This window comes from Meleagris gallopavo, chromosome 3 (assembly GCF_000146605.3).
Source record: "Meleagris gallopavo isolate NT-WF06-2002-E0010 breed Aviagen turkey brand Nicholas breeding stock chromosome 3, Turkey_5.1, whole genome shotgun sequence".
Taxonomy (NCBI): Eukaryota; Metazoa; Chordata; class Aves; order Galliformes; family Phasianidae; genus Meleagris; species Meleagris gallopavo.
Window position 1 is genome coordinate 22845869 of NC_015013.2, and position 23642 is coordinate 22869510.

Consider the following 23642-nt stretch of genomic DNA (forward strand, 5'->3'; position numbering starts at 1 on the left):
CTTCCTAAACTACTGACAATCAGTGACTGACAAGTTATTATTAAAAAATAATTAGTCTTATTCTTCTCTTGAACCTGCCTACTTTTCCCCTTCCAGGTATTGCATTGAGTGGTGTTCCCTTTGCTCTACAATGTTCTTGCACAAAAAACACATCAGCTGCTCTCACCAAAGTTTTTGGTTTCCACTTTTTTGTCATCCACCCTGTTTTGTTTCATGCAGGACTGTCAATGAGAACTGTGCCCAAGTGGCTTTTTCAGCCCCAAACTAAACAATTCATCAATATATAAAGACACACATTGTCTCTTCAGAGCAAAATCCAACTTGAAGCTTGGGCTGTCTTCAGCTGGAAGTTGAAGCAAGCTTTAGTGCAACCCCCCACTTTGTTAAAAGATGTTAGCTTTCTTAAGTAACGGATTACAAATTGATGTCAGAAACAGTGCAAGCTCATTAAGAAATGAGTAGAAGTACCAAAATCTTGAAGGGAACCTCTCTCTGCTACTAGAAACACCTACAAGTGCATTATTTCTCTTTATACCATCTGGGTAACCTCTCTCGTTTAGTGAATTTTCAGTCAAGAAAGAAGGCAATTAAAGAACTTAAGGATACAAACTCTTGAATAGAATGTGTTGTCATCTATTTTCCCAACATGGAAAAAGCTTCCAGTGGCTCACCTGCTGCAATACATCTTTCCTGAATGTTCTCTGTCTCAACATAAACTGTCTCACTTAATTTTCTGTCTTGAAAGTAAATTGTGAGGCATAAAGGAACAGTTCCATCACTGACAGATTGCATCAGAAAAAATAATGTAAGAAAGTCATGTACATAATGCAGTGACAAGAAAAAAAAAAACAGTCTGCATTATTACTTGTCCTTCAGTGTCATTTCAAATTGCAAACTTGTTCAGTAACAGGAAAGAGAGAGCGCTAAATACACAAAATGAAAAACACTTTGGCTGCATCCCTTATAGGATGTGAACAGAGAATTCAAGTTTTTGTGGTTGAAAGCAATCTTTCCTCTGAGGCATTCTAGATTCATGATGAAGATGTGGGAAATCTGCTCCCCAGTTTAATATTAAGTCAAAATATAATCCTTCGGGCTTTAACTGGGAACATCTGGAAGAAAACTCTGGTGACCAAAATTTACTAGCTAATAAAGACTGTAATGAATTCCCACAGTTAGAGAGTTACGCGTGTTTTATATAAAAGCAATCAGGACACTACAAAGCACTCAGCACTTCGAGCAAAGACAAATATTATTTCATAAGGCATGAAATAAAGATATATCATTGCAAATTAAAATGAGTTTTATGACAATAAAAGAATGGTTCTTTTTTCTTAAATACAGAGCCGAATTAAAATATGACCAAACCTAAACTTTGAAACTCCTTAAAGCAAGAGATCAGACAAATATGTCAAATATGTTTAATTTTTTTTTTTCCAAAATAACTGATGGCAAAATAAAATATTTACATCACGTCATACTGTGTAAACATGTAACGTCACTGTACAAAGAAATATACATGCAAAATAAAGCAAAAATTTAACTAAAACAATAAAGGAAAATAATACACAAACATTATGATATGAGGTTGGTACGAATACACATCCAGTTTTGAAGTCAGTTGATTTCTTTTAAAAAGTTTCTGTACAACTTTACAAAAAACAAAAAAGGAATAAATAGTATACAGTGGAAGCCGCAAAGCTCAAAACTAACCCAAGCTAGGTTATGGCTTAAGACCCATACATCTAACTGTGGTGGCATGTCGGCTTGGTTTCTTTAAACATGGCATCTCACACAAACATAGATGACAACACACCCATATGAACTCAGTGATGCACAGAAAACCATCTCTGCCTTTTTAAATAGTTCACGTCAATATTACTTCAACCTTAAAAACAGTTAATAAGACAATTACATTACGTGCCAGATTCTCATCATCTGACCACTACTTTTTGAATGTATTCTTCACCAAAGAGCACAAAATTCATTTGTTCATTTCACAGAAAGAAGCACAGTTCTGAAAATTCTAAAAAGTAGTAAGCATTGAGATTGATTTTGGGAAAGTCATACTTTGGCATTTTGAATATAATAATAAATTTTAAAAAGTGTCACCTTATTTCTTAACCAGTTTGAGATTTGGGATTCGAATCTCTCTCTCTCTCTCTCTCTTTTAAACAACCCTTAAAACTTACTAGCTTTGACTAAATTCTATGCTAACCCTCATTTTAAACTAACAAAGATGGTGTGGTACAACACACCCTCCCCTGCCCACCCGGAACCCCCAGACACACAAACAAAATCATAAAGCTCGCCGTACTAAGTATGTGCTTTTTCTATATATTTATTACAGTTACAACAGAGGTCCTCATAAATAGTTGCATAAAATGTTAAAGCCACAACATTGCACATGATATGAAATAAAACAAAATCCCAAATGAGTGCATTTACAGTATTTCATCCTGCTGTATACTGCTTGACAATCGGGTCGGCAAGCTGGGCACCAACCGGACGTCTGTTTCTAACGGGCCAGAGTGTACCGACCCAAACTGAAGACCCGCACAGTGGTATACCACCATTTAGGAGGGAGGGGAAAAAGGATAAGGAGGGAAAAAAATTACAGACCGAAGGCAGGTAACAGTCTATATACAAGTAAGGCCTACATTTTATCAGAGCAAAACGATTCATTCTATTTGTATGCAAAAACTTTGAGGTTGGATGCACTTAAAAGCAGAGTCTGATCTCAGTGCACTGCTACGTGAGATACATACAGGCGAGGCAACTGGAAAGCTCTAGGACCAAGTGAAAACCAGATGTTAGAAATGGAAGCCTTATCAATGGGCAGCCATTTTGGCGAGTCTTCTCCAGGCATGATTTCATTTTTAACACCAGTGCTTTGAACATAGGCATTTCTTCCTTGAATAAATCTTGAAAACGGTAGTTAAGTTCACTTGCAAAATTCAACTCTTGTTTATTAAAAAAACTATTTTTTTTTTTTGCAGAAACCTGAATAAAATACTGTTACTGTATCACTCGCGACTGCTTTTTGCAGAGTACAGTGCTATCGTCCTCCACCCCAGTGAAGTCTGCATTGCCAGGTCCACGCGTGACCTCGTGTGGTCCCCATGGAATGCACTTGCACACGAACATTCGCTAGCAGCTGGTTGGCTCGGGGTTTGCTTTCCTCAAAATTCAAGTCAACAGCTGATTGGCAGGAGGAGTCTTATCTCCAGTCTGATTGATTGGCAGGAGGAGTCTATCTCCAGTCTGATTGGCAGGTGAAAGAGAATGAGAGAGAACTTCAAGCAAGATCAAACTCTTGGCAAGAGCCTGCTCTGTAAGAAGTTTTTAATGCTACGGATAGGTCGAACATCATTCTGGTGTTTTCGCCGCTCAATGAACGAAGTCAGTCTGGATATGTCAATGCTGTCAGTGCCTTTGCTATTCCCCAGCTGCAGCCATTGCTCCTGGAGGGTCAGTGCAGCTGAGGGACGCTTAGCTGGGTCATCCTGAAGCAGGAAACATACAAAATCTTTGGCCTTCTGGCTAACTCCTTTGAAGTAGTCATCTGGGAAACTAAAGTCTAAGCGGCAAATATTCAGGCAAGTTTCCTCTACACTTTCATCCAGGAAAGGAGAGACGCCACTAAGAAGGACATATGTGAGCACTCCAATGCTCCAAACATCTGAAGTGAGGGAAACAGGATTTCCGAGAATAATTTCAGGAGCTGCAAACTCTGGGTTTCCAAGTAACTGGTGGATATAATATGTGGTATTGAGCTGGACTGCATCTCCAAAGTCAGCCAGTTTTATTGTTGGCTTAGAGGAACTCTGGTCCACCAAAATGTTTTCAGGCTAGAAAATATAAAAGCAAAAGAAAAAAATATATTTTTTCAAGTCATTCTAGCTCACGTTTAGTGCTCCAAAAATTACTGTTTCCCAATCTGTGCTGCCTGCACAGGAACGTAATAAACAGCTACAGATGATGATTACTGCTGAAGGCCAGCTTTGCAAAGCTCCTGGGCAATCCAACTGGCAGGCACTTCCATGCCAACCACAGTACGCAATTAATGTGTTTTTGCTGCTGGCAGTATATTTTTTGCAGGAAGTATAGCTCTGACAGATAAGACTGCATATATTCACAATAACAGCTTTGCAAGATTTCACAGAAACTTGTGTTTGGGAATTCAATCTTAAAGCAATTATAAACGGAGAGTGAATAAAACAACTACTCTATTTGCTTTATGACAGAGAGAACCAAAAGCCTTGGATTTGCACTTCTGCTGCAAGTTTCTCAGGGAAAAGAGCAACAACCCCAAATCCAAACACTGGCAGCAATTATTTCCAGCACAAAGGACCACATATGACCAGCAATCTTCAAGGGGAATGAAGAGGGAATTCAAACCTTCTGTTTTGATGTGAACTGAAGCACTTAGGGATGGATCTCCCACCACATACCCCTTCATATAAAGGGATTCTCAAAGTCTCAAAGGGATTCACAGTTCTGTGCTCTCAGCTGCCAGTTTTCTATAAGGAGATTTTCATGCATGGAATGGCACACGCTATTGAGAATTCCATTGACTCCTCACCTTTAGGTCCAAATGTGCTATTCTACAGTTGTGAAGATACTGCACAGCTTCCAGAATCTCTCCCAGGTAGAGTCTGATCTTCCCTTCAGTGAGGTTTCCCCATCGCACAACGTAGTCTAGAAGGCGACCCTGGTCAGCCCTATTGGAATTACAAGGATTAAATTTTAATACTGAATACAAGAATTGATAAAACCCCACCATACAATCAGTGTTGAAAGCTATATAAAAAAAAATAAAAATAAAAAAATCAAGCCAAGTGTTTCTTAACAACCACAACTGCGTGAAGTAATCATCAGTTTTTCCACTATTTGGCTAGTGTTGCTTGATCAACTATTTTTCTGCCTGTAAGTAGTTCTATGTCATTCACAGCTGACTTGCACCTAAAATAAGTAGAAATCAGTTTGGAATGGGAGCAGAAGGTGAAGGCAAAGAAGAAAAGAAAGATAGTATGTTAGCCAGACAGAAAGATCAGATATGCACTATCACAGACTACAGGAATTACTACAACCTTCAGAATTTAGAAGACACGGGATGAGGATAGGAAGAGGAGAGCTGTTACCAAGCAACCAGATCATGGCATTCCTAATTCAGTTCTGTAACTCCTTGATATAAAATCATGCCTGGAACTCCCAACTAAGACAGTCACCTACAATATCAGTTTAATAAGACAACTATTTCCTTCCAAGTTTAACCCGACATTTTAGTAACAGCATCAGAGAATTAGATTATTTTGCTTAGATGTTGTCAAACCTCCCAGAAATCTTCAAGTTTCTCATTCATAAGGCACAGTAAATGCCATGGAAAGTCAGGTGTATAGATTGCATTTTACACACATTTCTAATACTAGTATGTAGTTGGTGGCGGTCTCAAAGGTATCAATAAGGCCAATGAGCTGGGGATGCTGGAGATTCTGCATGACTCCAAGTTCATGGGTAACCTGGTCTCGCTTCATCAACTTCTTATTCACAAACTTAGTGGCTACTGCTCGCTTGGTTCCCTTCTGGTCACATTTCTTAACGACAGAAAATCTGCCCCTGGAATACAATGTTGAAAGGAAAGAGTTAACCAAAAGTTGCCCTAAGGAAAAATGTAATTATATCTTAAGAGAGATTCTGAAATAGCAGTTTAATACCTAGTAAGATATCCCTGTAGTATAGTTTCTACCTATTAAAAGAGTTTAAAATGCATGCATCTTCTACAAAATGTGTCTGTACAAATAAGTAGCTCTAGATACAGATCTGTTTTATTGCATTTGCTGAGACTCAAACCAGAGTGGTATCAAACTTTCACAGGTCCATCTAGTAAGGCAGAAAAATATATATTCTTCACGAGCCGCTTCATATTTTGCTTGTGTTCAGACCTTATCTGGCTTTAAATTTCATTCTCCAAGTAAAAAGTTTTGGAGTACTTCACTGTAGAAGACTCTGTAGCCTTCCAAAACACCTGAAGAGCACTCATCCTTTCAATCTATGATACCACATCAGCTTAAGTATATTCTGTTTATGCAGTGCCACCTAGTGCTGGTAATATTTTGACCGCCCCCTTTCTATATAATCCAACATAACTCTTGACTTTTAGGCTCATACGGTAGATATTTTATGAAGAAAATTTCATTTTTTAAATGAAGTTAATATTTTGACATCTTTGAACATCAGCATACAGAACACACCTGCCAAGCTCAGCCACTTCGCTGTAAAGGGAATCAAAGTTGTCTTTCCAGATTACCATGATTCCATCACTTCCAGGACCTACAGAGAATTTGAAGAGAAAAAGGGTAATACGGACATTTACTACAGTCAGATTTTCCTCAGAACTAAATTTTTTGTTGTTACTGAATTGAGTAACAGGTGTTTGAGTATAATCAGATTTGAAAAGAAAGCAGAGATGGGCCTACCTAAAACTCGTAGACTGGCGGAAGATGAAACCGAACCCATATCGTTTGCAGCTATACACGTATAGATACCATCGTCTTCTGCAGTGACGCCAATGATTTTCAGTGAAGCCTCTCCTAAGTCACTGGGAAATACAATGGCATGAATATAAACTTTATATTCAAATTACAGACCTTGAACTATGGAAATTAGAAAAAGAGTGATCACATTAATACTTCTTATTGTTCAGGCTCTATGCTCTGTCTTGACAAACGTTAATTCGGGGTCACTGCTACTTTAGAAGTGTCTACCAGAATCTGAGCAATTTATGTGTATGAAATACATTGAAATGTCCTTCAAGCCCTTAAAGAATATCCTCACTGACACTCTGTTTCAGGGTGCCCTAAGCTCCTTTGTGTTTGAAAAATAAAATTCTTCCTGTTTCTTCCTGCTCCCTTTATTTCTTGCAAATTATTAGAAGCCATACTGAGGCAACTATCCATCATTACTCTATGCTTCCACCTTTGACTTCTAGCATATAGAAACTGGCCTAAGAGTCTGACCAAGGGATTTGTCTTGGGACCAGTGCGCTTCAATATCATCAGTGACAGGCTTGAGAGCACCCTCAGCAAGTTTGCTTGACACCAAGCTGAGTTATGTAGTTGACATATTAGAAAGAAGGGATGCCATCTGAAGAGACCTTGACAAACTTGGAAGGTGGGCCCACGTGAATCTAATGAGGTTGAATATAGCAAAATGCAAGGTTTTGCACTTGGATTGGCGTAACCCCAGATATATATACAGACTGGGAGAAGAATTCCTTCAGAGTAGCCCTGCAGAGAAGGAGCTGGGGTTCCTGTTGGATTAAAAAATTGAACATGAGCCATCAGTGTGCTCCCGCAGCTCGGAGTCCAACAGTGTCCTGGGCTCCATTAGAAGAGTGGTGGCCCGCAGGGACAGTGAGGCGATTGTCTCTCTCTACTCTGCTCTTGTGAGGCCCTGTCTGGAGTACTGTATCCAGGTCTGGGGCCCCCAGTACGGGAAAGATGTGGAGCTGTTGGAGAGCATACAGAGGAGAGCCACAAAGATGATCAGAGGGCTGGAGCATCTCTCCTATAAAGACAGGCTGAGGGAACTGGGCTTGTTCAGCCTGGAGAAGAGACGGCTGCAAGTATTTAAAGGGGGATTATAAACACAAGAGGGGAATCAACTTTTACAAGGGTAGACAATGATAGGACAAGGGGGAATAGTTTTCAGCTCAAGGAGGGAAGGTTTAGGTTGGATATCAGGGGGAAGTTCTTCACAGAGAGAGTGGTGAGGTGCTGGAATAGGCTGCCCAGAGATTCTGGATGCTCTGTCTCTGAAGGAGTTCAAGACCAGGTTGGATGGGGCCCTTAGGGAACCAACCAACCTGTCAAAACAAATAAGCCACTGAGGTCACTGACAATGATTTTGCCTTTTAAGACAAGGAAATGTACTACACAAATTACTGTACCTGTACGAAATGCTATGATGACCGTCATTGCTCAGTGTGTTATGATCAGGACCTTTCCAAGTAACTGAAGCCTTGGGACGACCACAGACTTTACACCTAAGCACGATGGTCTCTCCTGTCTCACATGTTACCTCACTCAATGGTATTATAAACTCTGGGGGAACTGGAAAAAAGAATATTAATAGCCTTAGGTCAATTAAAATTCATCAATTTACACTTCTACTCCTTTCACCTTCTCTTTTCTATTAGACAATCTCACATAGTACTTATAATTTCCAATTTATCTATCCCTCTACCCTTGGACCATGTCTATGGCTACACCACTTGCTGGGGTCAAGGTCTGTCTGACCTTGCAAGATCCCTGTAGAATTAATAATTTTTCCTCTTCAAGATCTTAAACATGATGCTACTATAGTGCCAGATAACTCTGAAATCTACAGTGATGACCCAAACACTCTGGGCCACATAAGCTAAGTAAAGCCAGCAGTGAAAAGTATTTAAGGATGTGCTCAGCTAGACATTCTGTATAGCCAGCTGCATTTGCAGAAGGGAAAACAAAACATCTGATTTACTGAAGTACTACACTGTTTTCCCTTTTTGCTTACAGGTTAAACTCAAGAAGCTGACTCTTATTCCAGTGTCACTGTCTTTCTCCTGATCGGTCTGACCTGGAGAGACTCTGAGTGTTTGCTAGGGAACAAAGCACAAAATAAAGTGATAGGTCTCCAGCTCCTGACCTCCTTATTTTGCAAATTCATCAGTGCTCAACTTCCATATGTCTCAGTGCAGATGCAGTAAAGAACGTAAATCTTTCTGAACAATGTCATATGATTCTTGTATTTTATGTTGTTCTGGATATATAAATATAAAGAATAAGATATGACATATTTCATTAACCACCTCCAAAATAAACTTGCATACATTTTCACTGAAAATACTCAGTCTGTGATGTAATTCATGTCAAGTGAATTTAAAGTAAATGATGTTATAATCACATTACATTTACTGTGACTTTTAAAGATTAAAAGAACTTACCATCATAAATGTAATTGGGGTTGAGAAGCTGGAAAGGAGAAATTAAACAATTAATGTTCTTGCAAATGTGTAATAAAAAAATTGTAGAAAATAAAACACAGTGATGGGCAGAAGTTATCTGTACCCACAAATGTCCAATAAACAGAAGATCGCCAGAGTTCCTGTACCACTCTACTTTTTCTGCAGTGTCCATATGCAGTGTCACATCTGTAGATTCAGATACCTTATAATCTTGTTGTAATATTTATAAACAACATCCATTAAAACCACTGTTGCTTCTAACTTCTTCACATGAAGTTCTAATAGAAGCTAGAATTAAAAGCAAGTTTTAAAGTAATTCTAACATGACTCCTTTTGAAAACTACTACATCTCTATAACATTTACCTTTACAGAAACCTTGTTGGCAAGTCCTTCTCGGGATTTGCGGTAACCATTTTCTAGCTTGCCTTCCCTTTTGCCGTCTTTATCTTTTTTCTCAGATTTCTTCCTTAAACGGAGTGCTGTGTGCCAAGACGTTGACTTCCTGAATGTAGAACAGTATGATTTGAAAATTATTATTATTTTTTTTAACTCTCAATGATGTGTTAGAATCTCTAGGTTGAAATGGCATTCGAAAAGTAGGTATGAGCATTATTTCACTGTATTGAAGTATACCAAAATGAAATACGTTAAGTATTCCATAAGAAATATTGATTTTGTTTAAGACCATAAGCTTGTAAGATTGGTCTGTAGTTATTTTGTGAAATCTTTGCTGCAATTGCTGTAAACATTCAATATGAAAATACAAATTGTCAATCAAACTGAACTAACAGCATAAAATCTATCTCAAATACAACCTATAAAGACTTTATATAAACCCGTTAAGAATGAGGATATTAATTCTCCCACTGGAGAGCTGAGGGAGATCTTAGCACAATCAATGATGGTAGATAGACTTGCAGATCGAAGCTGAGATCTGTGATTTCTGAAATTGTATCTTATTTGGCACAAACATAATGACAGTTTGCTAAACAAAGACACCTAACCCAGCAACTCATCGTATTGAATAAACCAGTAACTATCGTTTCTTTTAAATAAGGCATTATTTAATCTTCTTTTCCCAGAAGACTGTACTGCTATGCATACTTCTTTCTTACCACCTTGCTTTTATTATTTTATTTTTAAGATGCTTGCAAAGAGACCTACTCAAACTACTTGATGCTCTTTGATTTCTCAAAGATCACATCAAATTTTAGCCTGAAAGGCTTAAAGCCTTCACTGAATTGAAGTTTTTCTTCCTCCCCCTCTTCTAAACAAACACAGGCACTCACTTGATGGTTCCATCTGGGTTGTCCATGATGACTGCACTGGTATGCCCCAAGACATAGCCGGGAATCCAGCCCTCAGCTGCGGGGCACTGATCAGTGGCGGCTCTGAACACCAAAAACATGTTCTGTTGGTTGCTGGCTAGGATCTGCACAACCTCTCCTTGGTAGACATTTATCTCATCCTCCTTCACTGCCGTGTAATCGTGTGTCACCAGCATGGTGGAGATATTGCTACTGCTGCTACTTTCACTCTGCAAGTATCAACCAAAAAGGGGGCAAAAAAAAAAAAAAAAAAAAAAATCAAGTTTAAAGTTCATGAGGAAGGCAGTCTATTCTTGGCCTGCTACTTTTCAATCATGACCTACATCATTCACATAGTTTAAGTTGAAGTTAAACAGAAGAGCTAAAGTTTCTCTTTTAGAGATGCTTGCATATATTTATTTTGTGCAAAATAGTTTGGTCTTTGAATACCCTTATGTAAAACTGCTGCAGAAACTTATTCCTTTTCCTTTTATTCAAGATTACTTCATTTTAACAAAAGATTTCAACTAGCTTTTCTCTCAAGCTCTGACAGTGAAGCTCATCAGGTAGCAAAGCTATGGTACAACATGTATAACAATTTTCCACCAAGTCTTGTAGATGCACTTTTAAAATCAGAACAGATCAAGGTTTCACCTCATAAACACTGGAAGCTCCAATAATGAGGAATACATACAATCTTTTCTAGCGCCATTTGTCAGATGTCAGACACCAGCCTTCTGCACACAAAACATGACAAAGTACTGAAGAACAAAACATGCTTTTCAATAGTGTCTGCCTTAAAAATTCAAGGCTACTCCCTAGTTTGAAACTGTATGATCACATTCATTCCTTTTAAATGCACAGGAGGTAAATTACTGAAATACTAAGTTATTTATTTCTTGGAGAAAAATAGGCCCATCAATCTCTAAGAATAAAGCTGGAAATCTCACTTTTGAATAATTATTTTGATAGCTGTGTGTTAGCTGCTTCTCACACTTTCAACTGGTGTTCATTAATGCTGTCTGTTTCCTCACAGAGCTCTTGCAGGAAGCTACTTACTGCTGACAATGTGCACATTAAAGACACACTATTTTTTAAACCAAAAAGCCTTCTACTGGCCATGAATCCACTGGAAATTATTATGTTTTAAAGTAAATCTCTTTATGCCCGTATATATGCATTTCTTATATGAGGCCTAACAAACAGAAGTGTAAAATCTATTATCAGACTCTGCAAACTATTCCCTGAAAGAAAATTATTTCTTGAAACACGTTATAAATGAAGTGGATGGCCCATTAATGATATGGCATGAGGTGTTTAAGTGCGTGCACCTGTCCTTTCTCTCTGCGTTCTGACTTCAGACTGTCTCAGTTTCTATCAGTGAGGGTTCAATATTGCCTAGTGGTAGCTGAATTGAAGAAAGAAAGTCAGACCCAACTGCAGCTGAATGCTACTGTGGTTTATATTGCATAACCATGCATTAGCACCACATACATGCAAGCAGTGAGTGGAAAGCTTGGCACTCAGGATTAAAACAGTGTCACCTTTTTTCTCTGAACTGTCAAGTATTTGTCTCCTTTGTGCTGAGGAGAACCACTGAGGGTCAGTTGACAGCATGGTGCACTGGGAGCCCCCTAAGCCTCATTCTCATCCTATCTGTTAATGGCCTTGAACAAGTAACTCCATCTCGTGGCACCTGTGCTTCTTTACAAGTTGGCTGAATAACGTACTGAGAAACAAAGAGGTTTGGAATAAAACTCTAATTACTCATTCCTAGCATGTTCAGCACATTCACGCTTGGATTTGCAGTTTCTGTATCATTTCCCCTGCTAGGATTATGAAACAAATGCTACCTGAGAGCAAGTCTCATCCTGAATTGTACTTCTACTAGAGGGTATTCATATTTAATTCCAGATGCTATACTTCCAGACGGAAGAAACCAGTCTGCCTGTTTTAGAGAACTGTAACATGGCCTTTTGTATTACAAAGACTCTTCCACACTTCTGGCAAACCAAGAACAGCAGAACATAAAAAACCCAGTAGTCCTATTTTTAGTTGCTGCTTAAATTGATATTCATAGATTCTCCTAGCTAAATTAAAAACAACTCTATTCAGAGAAAATTGCTTGTATTAATTCCTTCTGTGAGACTTAGAAGGGAGTGGAAGGGAAGGCTGAAGTAGAAAAATTAGCCCAAGTCCAAATTTTGTCCTGTACACTACTCCTGAAAATACAGTTTTTTAGCATGCAGACTTGTTTAAGTGCAGGACTGGCCTTCATGCAATGTGACATCTCTTTTTAATAGTTATGTTTTGAAGGGCTATTTTAAAGTCTGAAAGTTTCTTGTTTTCAGCAAGGACAGATAAATCTGTTAAATAAATATCTGATAACTACAGAGTGACAAACTTCCTAACTTGTTCATTTGTTTATATCAGAATTTATTCTCATCACAGAAAGGTAGCTTTTCCTTTGCCTTGCAAGGAAGCAATTATTCTTGCACAGAAAATACTTTTGTACTGCAAGTTGTGGCCATCACTGACCTCAATTACTGGATTACTGAGTTAGGCAATCAAACTCTAAAAAATTGCTTCCATATTTCCGAAAAAATTAGCAATTACAACACAACTGTTTTTCCTTCTAATGGGTAACCTTTCTGTATCTAAGTAACCCTATGAAGTAACCTTAACCGTAAGTGCATGTAAATACACACACACAAATAAGTACGTCAAAATAAACCTTCGTGACCCATCTTCTCTAGCCTGCTGAATGCAATGTGAAATCCTGCTAAAATATGGTCTACAAGTGGAGTTATAAATGAATAATTATGACCCAGCTTATGACCCAGCTAAAAGAAATGCAGTAGTGAAGCAGAAGGCATGCATTCAGACATTGTTTCTCAGTGACAAAAAACAAAGGCACCTTTGGCAATAGTATCAAAATTCAAATGTTCTGAAAAACTTAATGCCATCTTCTCTCTCTTTTTTAAAATGTAATGACATCAAGGCTATGCAATTTGCAATAACTGTGAAACATGTTGATAACTGCAGCTAATATATTAACATCATACTTTGCTAGACTGAAGATAAACACAAGACAGAGCTATATCAAATGAAAAGATGAAATATCAGGATCAAAATATGATACATGCAAAGCATAATTTTTTCTTCTGAAGCTATTATAAAGGTAAGTGTAAGAACTAAGAAGAAAGGTCTCTGTGTTAAAACAGTTCTCTAAAGAAATGCATGCATTTAAAAAAAAAAGAATGCCAAGTTAGGCAATTTGCAAAATTGCTACTGCATACAATTTGTGAGAGTAGAAAAACAAACATTGAACACAATACTTAGTGAGAAAAGAATCAAACGTGACTTTTAACAAAAGGCACCATAGCCTGCCCTACCACATCCACGGCAAGTGCCTGGACACTTCTGCTTATATTTGCACATGCCCTGTGATTGCTGAGTTGCATTTCCTGGTAGACAGTACTACAAAGTCTGCAGATTCTGTTGATACCCCCCAGCTTTCTGCACAAACACGCCAAGTACATACTAAAAGGTTGAATGTCCAGATGCACTAAAACAGTTCTTCTTAAAAAGCAGAAAAGTGGAGCCGCTATTTGTTTTGATTGTAGCAGAAGAACAGTTGATTACTTTAGCTAGGCTTTGTTTGCCCGTTTTGAGTGGACCGTAGGAATCTTCCTTGACTGGACAACAGATTTAAAAAGAGAATACTGTATATCAACTAATGCTGAAAGGAGGAGTGTCGGGGGGGATAAATACAAAATAAAATCAAGCAGCCCAAGGACTGTTTGGTAGACTTCTCAACAAAGTTAAAACTCAATGGACAGCTGGTGGTGGATTTGTGAGTGACAGGGAAAAAAGCCCCAAGACAATCTGCCAAAAAATCTCAAAAGTCAGATGTAAATGCTGGCTGCAGTGCATACCCCAAGGTGCTCTGGTTGCCACGCTTCAGCAAGTTAATTATGTGCCTTCAAATTAGAGAAGAAAAAGCAAGGACAGCAGTTAGTAAGGTTCAGCCTAGTGATCTATGTTTTCAGCAGAGGCAGAAACTGTATCTAATGTTAGCAGCCGTTTGTGTGTCTGTATACATATCACCATCTACGTTTTTATGTATACACACACAAAGAAGTAGATAATTTTATTTTTTAATGTGCAGAAGACACCGGAGCAGTTGATTATTTCAGAGCAGTAGAGCGCTGGAGAGCCAGAAGTTAGTACGGAGAGTGATGGCAACGCACAGGAAAGGAGCATGGGAAGGTTTTAGAAGAGCTCGCAGGACAGAGGTGCTCCGCTCTTACCCCATTACTCTGGGTGGAGTGAACTGACTGCTCGCTGGTCGAGGAGCATGTGCTCATGCGGTCTGTGTCCTTGCTGTGTGAAGAGTGGCGGTGGACCTGCCGCTGGAGGGAGTCATTGTCCCCAGGGAAAGTGAAGGAGCCAGGGCGGCTGGCAGGGGATGCTGGGATGGAGCTCCAAAAGGAGCCCTTCTGCAGGGGGCTGCTGGGTGGAAAGGTTTCTTTGCCAAAAGGAGAAGGGAAAGTCGTGGAGAGAGGAGAGTTCATTGGTGAGATTGCTCCTGGCCTTGGCTTTCCCAGCGTCAGTGATCCTATGCTGTTTCTTGAGCGACTTTCCTCTGAGCTTCCACGTGAGTCTTTCTGGGCTCCGTCAGCTGAGCCAGAAATGTTTCCCGCTGTCTTCCTGGGACTCTCAATAACTTTCATCTTGGGAATCTGCTCAGCTTCTCTCTGAGGACCATCCGGTTCTGCACTGGGAGGGTGCCTGTCTGGCTGGCTCAGGCCAGTTTCTAAGGAGGTGTTGTAGTGTGGCAGGGAGAGATTGTGAATGGACATACCTGACATCTTGTCAGCCTCTGCTTGGGCCGAGGCTGCAGAGGAGACCAGGACTGGGGAATGGTGTCTGACAGGCTGGGGGATCCGGGATGGCCGGCTACGGCTGGAGCTGGGCATTCCACTACAGCTGCTGGGGCCGCTGCTGTTACCACTGCTGCTGCCGCTGCCACCTCCACCACTGCTGTGGTTCCTCTGGTACTCGATTGGAGACGTCAAGGCTGCAGTGGGAAAGGGAGTGGAGGTGATCAGGGAAAGGAGATCAGGAAAGGGAACAGAAATAAACAGACATGTTTTGTGACAAAAGGAGAATATGTGTCTCAAATAAGAAATTCCCTTATCAGTGCCAGTCATGCTATAGACCTCAGGTCACTTATATATTACACCTTCATGACTTGTCATATATCACCTGCTTTCTGTTAAAGACAGAAAAGTTAAATCCAGGCAGAAATGTCTTCCTCCAGGTCGTACTGTTGGTCAGTAGCCAAGATGGGCAAAAAGAGATGCGACTCCAAATTCTTAGTGTATTGGTTTGTCCATTACAACTCTAGATCAGGGCAACAAGGTATGGATACAGAAATATAGCAAGAACCTTCCAGTATCACAGAGGATATCATCATGGTCTCCTGCAGAACCTGAATGCTGTTGCCACTGTAAAGTTGGACAACAATGGCCAACAAAATAACAAATGAAAAACAGATTCTGAACAGATATTTAAAACTGCACTGGTATTTAGCCATTAAAGGCTTGCATTTGGTCAAAAGGGTACACAGACTCTTTGCATCAATGGGTGGTATCTCCCTCAATTCAATTCTTGGTGAAATCAAATTCACTCATAAGAATCTATCACTCTTATCAGAAATGCTAGCATCTGTTCTAGAGCAAAAATGCAACACAAATCACAACTGTTCTGTATTGGTGCAGGAAGAAGGAAACTTGCAGAGCATTTCAAAGCCAAGAAACAACAGTTGAGAGAGAATTCATCAATTATAAACTTTTGATGAGAGCTGATCATTTACCATTTAAAAAGTTGCGCTGGTTTTCCAAAATTTGGTTAATTTCATGGATCCACAGCTGGCGGACTCCTGGACTGGCAGAATGCAAAACAAAGGTCTCCGTGGCATCACCCGTTCTTGATGTTAGTGCAAATTTACATGGATCACTGTCCACATTTTCCTCCAGGGAAAGGCAACTCACCTTCACACAAAAAGAGAATTTCCTTTATGTATTTTCTGAGAAACACACTGCTCAAATCTTTTATGTGGTAGCTCAGAGTCAAATCTTCAAATGTGATTAAGATAACCATCCATTTACTCAGTAAAATAATACTATGTCAAACTACAGTAAACTAAGGATTAATATAGATCATTTTTGGTACAACCAAAATGTCAACAATGAACAGTCTCATTCTACAGCAGCCTTTGCTCTAGAGAGTGCAGCAACTGCTCACTGACAGATGTACTGCACTAATTCACTATAAGTATAGCCTAATGCTCTCCATCAACCCTCACTCTCCCCTTATATTGTTTAAAATGCTGAACCCACTTTAGAGCTCTACAAATGGCCCATAACAAAGCTGCCTTCTGCAGAAACAGTAATGTTGTGAAACAGGCTGCCCCGCCAGCACAGAACACGATATGCGGCTGGTATGCAGAGCAGCAAGGCAAATAAGAGGAAGCAGGATCCACCCAAAATGCTTCATGAGGAGTTCTGGCGAGCACTGCGAGCAACAGCTTTTGTCTCTGAGAAGAGTTGAAGCAAGAATAAATGCTTTTTTTGGGGGGGGGAGCAGGGAGATGGGGGGGAAGGATTTTCTTGTAGGAGAACTGACACAACCAAGAAGGAGGAACTACTACATGCAAAAGTTACCTACCCATTTGGACTGACTGCAGCTGAAATTGATCAGAAGAGATACTTACCGAGTTTTCCTTATATGCAATGATTTTGCTTTGCAGTGTACACACAGCACAGAGTGAAAACTGAACTGTGGATGTTTGTCCAGCTTTGAACAAGAGCAACTGCTTTAGGATGCCTCACATGGGAAGCATCAAAGAGCTGGAATCTCAAAATTTCCATTTCTCATCAGAGTTAGCATAAATCCAGTAGGAAGTAATTTCAGGAAATGACTGACACCTTGCTGTGCTTTAAGACTTCACACTAGATACCACTGGGATTCTACACTGAAAAAGAAACTGTTACCTTTGTGTCTCCCTGCACAAATGCCGCTAAGACTCACACACAACAGTTACCTTGATACTGTTTTTAAACAAGAATCCGGGCATGGAGAAACCTTTCTTTTTATCTAGCGGCTCACTGAAAATGACAATCTGCTCAAACAGGAAGACTCGTCTCTCCTTGCAGCGTGGCAGAAGACCTGCGTCCTGGTCTGTAACCAAGAATGTGTCCTGGAGTAGCAGCTTACCCTGGGCTACAATTTTACCCTAAAAACAGAAGCAAGTGGAAACATTTAGCACAACTCTTCATTTTTTTTTTTCTAATCAATCTTAGCAGGTGCCCGTGCCAAGATTGCTTTGATTATCTCCCAGTCTCTCAGAGCATTCATTAATACACAAGAAATTTCTATGTCTTTTCTCAGAAAACAACGAAAATACAACCTGGCTTTTATTTTCATTTTGCAGTTGAAGGCTTGTTAACAGTACTGGTTAATACTTAACGGCAACAAGGCTTGTGAAGGGCTTGGAGAATATGCCCTAGGAGGAGCGACTGAAGGAACTGGGGCTGTTTAGTCTGGGGATGTCATGGTATTCTCATGTCATTCATTGAGGAAGCTGAGGGGAGACCTTATTGCTCTCTTCAAATACCTGAAAGGTGACTGCAGTGAGAGCGGGGCTGGCCTCTTCTCACTGGTGACAGGATGAGGGGAAATGGCCTCAAGTTGCACCAGGGTAAGTTTAGGTTGGATATCAGGAAACACTTCCTTACCGAAAGGGATGTTAAGCACTGGAATAGGCTCCCCAAGGAAGTGGTTGAATCACCATCCCCGAGTGTGTTTAAAAACCATTTAGATATGGTGCTCAGGGACTTGATTTAGCAGAGGGTTGTTAGAGTTAAGGTAGTATGGTTAGGCTCTGGTTGGACTTGATGATCTTTAAGGTCTTTTCCAACCTGAGCAATTCTATGATTAAACAATTCTATGATTGAAACTACAAGACTTTCATCTCTCTGTTCTCAAAAAGCTCCTTCCCTACCACCTCTCATTTATTCTTCTAATGTTTTCTAGAGTGCTGAAAAGGGAAAGAATTCAAGTTCATACCTACATTACAAAGCAGAAGGGGCTTCACAGGTAGAGCATGTGACAATGATCTGGATAATGCATATTGCATCAACAGTCAATTTTCATCTCTTCCAGCCTAGCTTAGTGACTGTGCACCCTATCCTCCTTCTCCCCATCAATGCTCTCCATAATGTTAGTGTCTAATTTCTAGAGCACCTGACAGAAATTCACTGAAAAATTCCAACCAACTTACATCAAATCCTTGCAGACGGCCAACATTCATCATGTCATTACACCGTTTTGGTACTATACACATGACCTCTACAGCTCTCTGTTCAAGACAGATAAAAAGTCAGAGCTTAATTTTCCAAATATATGTTAACAGGATAAAATTTTGTTTCATTTGCTATGGTTACTTTAGAACAGAAAGTAATGTGAAAAGTAAACACTTATTATAAGCACATCCTCAAGAAGATCAGAAAAGGAAAATAACGTCAAAACAAGTTCAGAATTAAGAGCATTGAAATCACCAAGAGAAGACATTTCAAGTACCTCTAGTTCTGTTGTATCAAGGTTAGCTTTTTTAGAATATTTGAGGAAATCCTGAAAAAGGAAAAAAACAATAATATAAGTTTTGTGCTCAGTAAATCACACAGAGAAATCTCAGAAGATCTATATTTGCTGTATTCTCTGTCAGAGAACGAGACTGCAGAACACACATACAATTTTTTTTTTTTTCTTTTTAAAGCTTCTTCCTGTGGTGCTTTCCTCTACATACTCTTAAAGATTTATTTGCTCTTCTGTTTTAGATTATACAAGACATATATTAAGACAACAGTTCCAGGGTTGCTTTTCAGTAAACATTTAAGTGTAATTAAAATGGTCGCATGTATAGATGAAGAAGGTGGGATGAATCTTATCTAGAGATGAAGACAGTTGGGATATCCTCCTCCCCTTTGTATGACATTCTAATTCTAAACATTTTCCACATCACTGACTTGAGTTCAGTTGAACTTTAATTGTTTAAACAAAAACAAAAAAAAACAAAAACAACAACACAACATTTAATTGTCCAATCTATTTACTTCAATTTTTAAAGCAACCCAACTATGGTCAGAAAATAATCACATGACATTGCTTACAGATCTAGGTTCTGTTATGTAGGAGAGAAGAAGAGCATAAGCAATTATTTAAAAAGGGAAAACATAATTTACCACGTATTACGTTATTCAACTCAGAGCTGCTTTACCTTTAGTAATAGCTGGTATTTCATAATTCTCTGCACAGGTTTTATTAACAAGTCAGTGAGCTGAAGTCTGTGGCCCAGGCGTTGCTTTAGATCCTGAGGGTTGTAAAAGAAAGATTTTTTTGGCTTCAGATATTGCTTAGTTCAGTTAGAAACACAGCAGCATACATTACTATTAATGGCTATCAGAGTAGAAACTGGCAAAGACAGAGCAGAATTTGATCTTCACTTAGCAAAAGATGGAGTCCTTTCCCTGTATCAGTTTTGCAATAGAACTATTCTCTCCTTCTAGCATCTTCTATGTCTTTTTGGAAAATAATGTATACTGAAACATAATTCTTAATTCAGAGATTGTACATTTTCTAAACGATGTTGGTAATCTAACATCAGAATTTCATTTATATACACTGCTAACCATCCTGGTTAAGGTTAATAAAGATGGTATTATTGATTAATTAATATCTAAAGTTCAAGTATAAGATTAATACATTGTTAGAAACCTGTATCATACTTGAGAAATCAGAACAGAGATGGCAAGAAATTACAATTCAAAACAATAACAGCCACATGCACTGTCCTTTTTTTACCAACAGATCTTATAACGCTTATGGTTTGTATGTGCACACATCTTCTCTCAAGAACTTACCTCAAAAAATGTGTCAATGTATTCTGAGACAATGTGCTCAGACTTTGGTTTGTTCTGGCAGTAAACTATGTACATGTGCAACCTTCTCTCCTAGAAAAACAGGGACGCAAAATGATATATTATCATCAGGAAAAAAGCATGCCAGATTGAAATAGAGTACATTTCACAAAATTACACATCTGAAAACCATTTATTTGGGGATACCAATGATGATTTCACAAAGAAAACACAAGCCAAAACATTGTCACAGTTATAGATACACTCCTAAATGTCAGATGCATAGAGACAATAGCTTAGAAAGTCCCTTAATAAACAGAACTACAAAAATGGTTACATTTTTTAGTTAGCAAGAAAAATGAAGAAAGACTCTGAAATATTACAATTTAATTTGAATGCCTTTTATTTGAATTATCTAGTTATTACTATAGTATAACAGTGTCCTCCTCCTATTTAGCTGTACAGAGTAATTAAAAGAAACCTGTCTATCTTCTATGTAGCATTAGCTGTCCTATTCAAGTTTGAGTGCAGTAGCAGGTGATGTAGCCTGGGAACAGTGGTGCAAATATTTCTGAACTCTGAGTCTGTGTTTTGTGTGTGCACGTGTTTTTAAACTGAGGCAACAAAGAAAAAAGGGAGCATAGCTTTGATACTAAGATTCATTCTTGATTACCACCTTGATGGTTAAGAAATACGGACATATCATATGCATCTATAATCAGTTCCAAATTCTTACTAATTATTTTGCCAGGTCTGCTTTCCTGGTCAGAGAATTAAAGAGCAATGACCGGTAATGAAGAAATAAAATAAAATAAAATAAAATGAAGATTGGAATTGATACAGAGCATAGATTAAAATGATTAATTGAATTTTTCGCATTCTAGCTGGTAGTTAAGGTTGTGCTAGAAGATGTTATAATAGCATCACAACATGCCTTTCCATCTGCAGTGATAAGGGTGCCTTTCAAAGACAATTCAGTTCAAATAAATATACCAGGAGAAAGTAAAACAGCAATGAGAAGGATTACTCCCTTGAGGTTTCATCACATTACACCAGTGTCAAGATTCTCCCCTCTCCCTTCGCTTTTTTTTTATTTTTAATAATCCCTTGGAAATCAAACAGTTTGCTCCTCATCATTAGTCAAAGAATTAAGCCTGACTTCCAGTTACTGTTCAATTAAATGCTTGGCTCTCTATTTTTTTTTTTTTTTTTGCTATCCTGGTACTGACTTCAAACACAACACCATTGGGAAAATCTGAAACCCACTAAATATGCTTAAAAAGTCTGTCCTTTGTCTTGTGCAAACAATCATGTTTAGCAGGCATGTTTTCTTTCATCTATCTTATGTGATTTGGAGTACTCTGAGATCTCATCTCAAATAGATACTCAATTGTTCTTTGACACAATAAAAAAGATGATAGGAGAGTGACAGTCTAGTGATACATAATTTTTGATATTATCTAGTTTCTAGATAGCTAGTTTATCTAATTTCCTTCTGAAGTGTTACCATATCCAGATGCATCACACAGGCACTCCTTTTAGTAAACAGATGGAAAGGGGAGAAAATTGTAAAAATTATAAAGGGTACAGTGTTGGACTAAAATTAAACACTGTGAATGTCTGGCACTCACTATTTCTTCCCCAGGTGAAAAGGGAGGAATCCCAAGCACTAGTGTGATTCTCAAAAAGGGAACGAATACAGAACTAGAACACACAGAAACCTCTACGGAAAATAAGCTGCTTTCCTATTTCTTGCTTGCTGTCTTCCAAGTTACGGCACTGATATCTAGGATTTGATATCCAGGATTAGAAAACAGGTGTGTATCATCATATGAAATGACAGTTCCCTCAACAGAACTGGAACTGAATTGACAAATGGAGCCCATACTCATATTTCTTCATATAAAGATACTGCCAACAAAAAACTAAGGTTATTTACTTAGTCCACTTACAAGCTCTTACAATCTCTCCTCCTCTTACAACGAGGAATATTTCATACCACTTTCTTAACATCATAGATATATTCTTAAAAAACGTGTTTGTTGGTAGGAATACTAGAGCTTGGCCATAGAATACATTTGCACTTACATGCTTAACAAACAGGGATCCCAGCTTTTCTGGATCTTCAAGGCACTTCTCCAACTCTCCTAAAAAGAAGCTGAACATAAACAGAGTTAAGCATTCTTTTTCTGATAGCATATATTATGGCAACAAGTGATTATACGGCAATCTTATCACAAGATACATTCTGCATCCTGTCAACTGCGTTGGATATTAACATATTTCCAAAATGACAATATTAACAGTGTAATATTTTAATACATATTTCAAATGGACACACATGCCAACATGGAAAAATACTCATATTCAATAAATTTTCATTCCTGTATTGATTGAAATTTTTCTCCTACCTAGTTTAGAGTGGTTGAGGTGTTCATATTGCCATGCTTATCTCTAAGAAATTCATTAAAGATTATATTCTTAAACAGAGAAATCTAAATCTCAAACAAACATACGAGTTCTGCACAATGCTATCCATACTAGAGATTCTTATCCGAAGCAGCTGTGATATATAAACAAATCTTCATACCAACATTTTTGAGCTGAATCTACTAAATAAATAAGTGAAAGCACATGACTAAGTGTATTTACCTGTTTCTAAATATTTGAGGGAAAAAATATTTTCTTTAAGTCAATCTAGTATTTTTAGGTAGAATTGTTCACTAGCAGGCTTACAAGTTAGATATACTTACTCTCTGTGCCAGTCGTAAATCTGGTGAATATTTCCAAATACAATCTTGTCTTTGCCTTTCATATCATCGGGAACACCATCTTCTTTCATAAGTGCCATGTAACCCTGCAACAATACAAAGAAACGCACTGTGAATATCCCAATTTAAAATCACTGAGGGTAACCTTGTAATCTCCCTTTCCTCCCTTTCAAGCTGACCAGGGTAACAACTTGCTTGGGACAGAAAGCCAAAGAAATCATAAAACTGTTTTATACATAACTTCAAACTGAAGCATGGTTACAAAATATTGTACTAAAGGAAATTATTTTCATGAATGATATTTCATAGGAATATTATCAAAAGGCCACCCTTTGCCTCAGAGGTTAATATTTTTAGGTTCCCCCATAGTGTGGAAGAGATGGATATTTCTTTGGTGGAAGATTTAGAGCTAAAACCAAATTTTGGCCACACAAGAAGAAAATTTAGTGCCTTTCTTCTGTTAAGAGTTGAACATAGATAGGCCGAAATTCACCATTATGTGTACACTCTCTGGTTTTCCATATGCGTTTCATTGGTAGCTCAACGTTATGCATCTCCCTTAAGTCTCAT

The 23642-nt window shown here is 38.5% G+C and overlaps 1 protein-coding gene across 1 annotated transcript in view; it reads right to left on the minus strand.

Moving 5' to 3' along the window:
* Positions 1–1405: 1405 nt before the first annotated feature.
* TRIO (trio Rho guanine nucleotide exchange factor) overlaps positions 1406–23642 on the minus strand; it is a 166200-nt gene continuing 143963 nt past the window's right edge. The window contains 18 exon segments of the mRNA XM_010708503.3: positions 1406–3851; positions 4586–4724; positions 5419–5619; positions 6255–6333; positions 6480–6601; positions 7952–8114; positions 8987–9014; positions 9372–9510; positions 10298–10545; positions 14629–15398; positions 16197–16374; positions 17427–17618; positions 18666–18743; positions 18965–19015; positions 19662–19754; positions 20305–20394; positions 22390–22459; positions 23055–23158. Of these exon segments, the coding sequence (XP_010706805.1) occupies positions 3309–3851; positions 4586–4724; positions 5419–5619; positions 6255–6333; positions 6480–6601; positions 7952–8114; positions 8987–9014; positions 9372–9510; positions 10298–10545; positions 14629–15398; positions 16197–16374; positions 17427–17618; positions 18666–18743; positions 18965–19015; positions 19662–19754; positions 20305–20394; positions 22390–22459; positions 23055–23158 (3288 nt within the window). The 3' untranslated portion in view covers positions 1406–3308.